The 3,541-nt window shown below is 32.9% G+C and overlaps 1 protein-coding gene across 1 annotated transcript; it reads left to right on the plus strand.

Annotated features, from left to right (window-relative positions):
• The first annotated feature begins 1,297 nt into the window (after positions 1-1,297).
• Positions 1,298-3,321, plus strand: LOC113863619. Its single transcript, XM_027497263.1, has 2 exons — positions 1,298-2,221; positions 2,959-3,321. Exon 1 carries the CDS (start codon positions 1,535-1,537, stop codon positions 2,198-2,200), a length of 666 nt encoding a protein of 221 aa, XP_027353064.1. The 5' UTR covers positions 1,298-1,534; the 3' UTR covers positions 2,201-2,221; positions 2,959-3,321.
• Positions 3,322-3,541: the final 220 nt, after the last annotated feature.

Below are 3,541 nucleotides of genomic sequence, written 5' to 3' on the forward strand. Positions count from 1 at the left end.
TTTTTTTTAAAGAAGAACAAATGTAAGAATTTGAAATTAAAAGAAAGGGAGAAGAAAGTAGAAATATTTGTTGTGTTATGCATAACTGAAATCTCATAACTTTAATTGAAATTCCATTACTTTTGCATTATAATACAAACTTGATAAAAGGTTAAATGGATATTAAATATTCAGTTGTATTAATTACCTGAATTTTAAAATTAAATATTTAGTTATATTAATTATCTGAATTTTTTATATGGCCCTAATGGCCTCAATAACAAATGGATTGAAATTGTTATTTAGAGTGAAAAAAAAGAAAGAAATGGATTAATTTTTTAAATATAAAATTTGAAATATATATATATATATAATATTTTTGAAAAAATTATGAAAATATAAAATTTAAAAATTAACGTAGATAATTTTTTTATGTACCTAACCCAATCTATGTTGGTAGAGACACTCTTGAGAAGAAGTATAAAAGAGGAGAATAAAATGCTTCCCACCGTTTTTCAGTAGGAAAGCTAAAGGTTAGACTTTAGAAAGTAAGTGAATAGTGGTTCTTCTATGTAGGTATGGCCTTCCCCTTGACTCTCCTAACATCGAGCTAAGTGACTTTGTAACCTATGCATTAACGCTCTCTTATCTATTAGCCTAAGCGTCTTAGCTAACTCGCTGTCTACTATACTATACTCTACTATACAATACATTAGTAGGGTAGACTAACTCATAGGTCTTTAGTAACGTTGACAAAAAAGAACAGCCGGTTAAAAAGATAGTAATTCTTTAACAATAAAAATTATCTAATTTTAAAAATTGTCATTAGCAAATTTTTTTAAAAATTATAAAAATAAAAAATCACCATCAGCAGTTTTTAAAAAATAAAAAAAAATTTGGCCAAAAACTATTACTAACAAATTTTGAAAAATTTCCACCTTTCAAAATATTATTTTTTGATAACTTTTTTATTTTATTTTATATATAAAAGAAAAGATAAAAAAAATAGAGACTTAAAAAATATTTAAATTAATTATTAATTATTAATAACAAATTTTTTAAAAATATTAAAAATAATATGATAAAATAATGAATACGTTTATTATTTAACCAAAAATTTAACGGAAAAACATATTTTAAATATTTTAAAAATATTTTTGGTCAAATTCTAATAAATTTTTTATGAATAATTCTAAAATATGCTATTTCAATAGAAATAAAAAAATATAATTAAGGCTAAAAATATATTAATTTCATTCAATATTTTAAATTACATATTTTTATGATAAACTTCGATTTTAGTTTTTACTCTCTGCTTGGCGCCGCTTTTATCTTTTTTTTTTTTTTCTGTTGACGCCACGACGGTTCCGAGAATCAAGAGTTATCAGCAGCGGCGGCCACCGTGCGAAGGCGTTATCACGGTTGAACCCATTGAACTTCCTGATCAATCGCTAAATTTTCTACCGGTTCATTTTCACTTTTTCAATTATGCTTCTCTGCTCAGCACTCATTTCATTTTCGAGTTTTTACATCAACCAAAACCCTAACCCTAGCAATGGCGATGGATGCATCCGCACCGAACAATCTCGACGACTACTCACCTTCTTCCACCGTAATCAAATTCGACCGCCCCATTTCCTTACTCCGAGGACCGTTACCGGCGGGTCCTTCCGACGACCCATCGGCGGGTCCCTACGTTCTGGCCTTCAGAGATTCGCGAGCTTGGGCTTCTTCATTCATAGTCTGCGAGCGCAAAATCGTTGCACAGTGTGAGGATGGTGCGAGGATCGGTTGCGCTGTTAGCGCTTCCAGAAAGTGTAAGCCTCCTTGGTGGAAGGCTGTGGTGGGTCCCAAACTCTCCGATCTGAAGGAGAGAGAACTTTGTGAAGCGCGTGAGATGGCGGAGTGTTTCGCCGCGGCGAAGGAGAAGTGTGTTGGCTTCGCCAGGGATAAGTGTTTGCTTCCCTTTAGGGATGCGCGGATTAAGGTTTGGAAAGGGGTTTTGAATTTGAATTCCAAGGATGCTGTGAGATTGATTGGTTGGGCATTGGTGCCTGACAGTGAGAGGAACTTGTGGTTGATGAGTCAAATGGGTTCTATGTGTCTGAATGGTTGGAATTTCGGAGGGACCAATTGCCGGGCTAGTGAATTGCTGGGTTCTGATGAGTGTGTGCAATGCATTTTAGGGGAACGGCAACAATGCAGAAAAAATCAACCATAGTTTTGTCACCTATTACCGGAGGTAGCATTTCAAAATCTCAACACTTGTCTATATGTTTATTGTCTTAGCAAGTTGTTGTGCCATGCGTGTTGAATGGAGTGGCTGCAAGATGAAACTAGTTGTGACTTGTTCTAAAAGAAATCAGGAAAAACCCTTTTGCCTATGACTATGAGCCAAGCGCATCAGTTGTATGCTGGTATTTTCACACTATTCTATGAGATATGCTGGAATCTTGGATGCTTAAGTTTCGGGTGCTAACCTCATGGAAAATTGGAAATAGAGGAATCTAAGATTTCTACACTTGGCATTCTGTTATGGTTGAACCATTTTTATTGTATAATTAAACTTGGTATTTGAAATCTCAGGAATTACTGTCCAATCGGGTCATTCTCTTAGAAAGTACCTGTGCACCAATCACCCTTCATTAAGATTTGTATAAATTATGTCACACAATGAGTGGTATTATCCTTCTTAGTCATAGACAATTGTTTGTTTTCATGATTGGGCCTTGAATTGACTACAAGAAAATAGAAATAATATTTGGCAACTTTATTGACTGACACTATTCATCAATCCTGGCATGTTATGTTATACCTGAAATGTCAATTGTGATGGTGGAGACTGTAGAGTTTTTTGATGTCTCACCTAGTGTACTGACATAATGTTGTTTGAGCATTACTTATAAGTTTTTGGTCCGAACAGATTATTTTGAGAATCCATGGCTTTGCTGTAACTTACTTCTTCTTTGGTTGGTGCAGAAGTTATCAGAATTGTCATCTCATTGAGCTTGCTGAATCAAGTATCCAGGTTTTACTTACTCTAATTTTTGAATTATGATCTGACTATCTTTTTATTAGTAAGTTACATAAGGTCTCTGTTTGTTTAGGGGCATCATAACTTAAAAAATGCACTATAGTCTCATCTATTTAAACATTACATAAGGTAAAAAGTACACACAAGTTGTGCTGGAGTCTAATTGAATTGAATCTCAAAATTATCCACTAAGTAATTCCTTTTTACCATGCTTTATTATTTTTCTGTTTGCCTACTTCTTACTTTGCTATACAAGAGCCTGACCTCTATGTATTTGTATTCTTTTTTATATATGTATATTTTTGGGTCATTTGGTTTGTGAAGTGTTTTATAATTTTTGGGAATTGTTATATTGGAATGACGTATTCCCATGTTTGCCACATCATTCCAAAATAAATTTGCATGTAAAAAGTGATCCCAAATAATGATTTATTAAATTACTTATGTACTATTAGTCTTACGAATAAGATTGCAACAAAGGGGAGTATATTGGGATTTTGAGTTTTATAACTTATTTCTTCTTGATAC

The sequence above is a fragment of the Abrus precatorius genome, unplaced genomic scaffold, assembly GCF_003935025.1.
Source record: "Abrus precatorius isolate BTA unplaced genomic scaffold, Abrus_2018 Scaffold3, whole genome shotgun sequence".
Classification (NCBI taxonomy): Eukaryota; Viridiplantae; Streptophyta; class Magnoliopsida; order Fabales; family Fabaceae; genus Abrus; species Abrus precatorius.

What these genes read in the sequence shown, in the direction of transcription:
- LOC113863619 (XM_027497263.1), top strand. Translation starts at nt 1,535, where the DNA reads ATGGCGATGGATGCATCCGCACCGAACAATCTCGACGACTACTCACCT.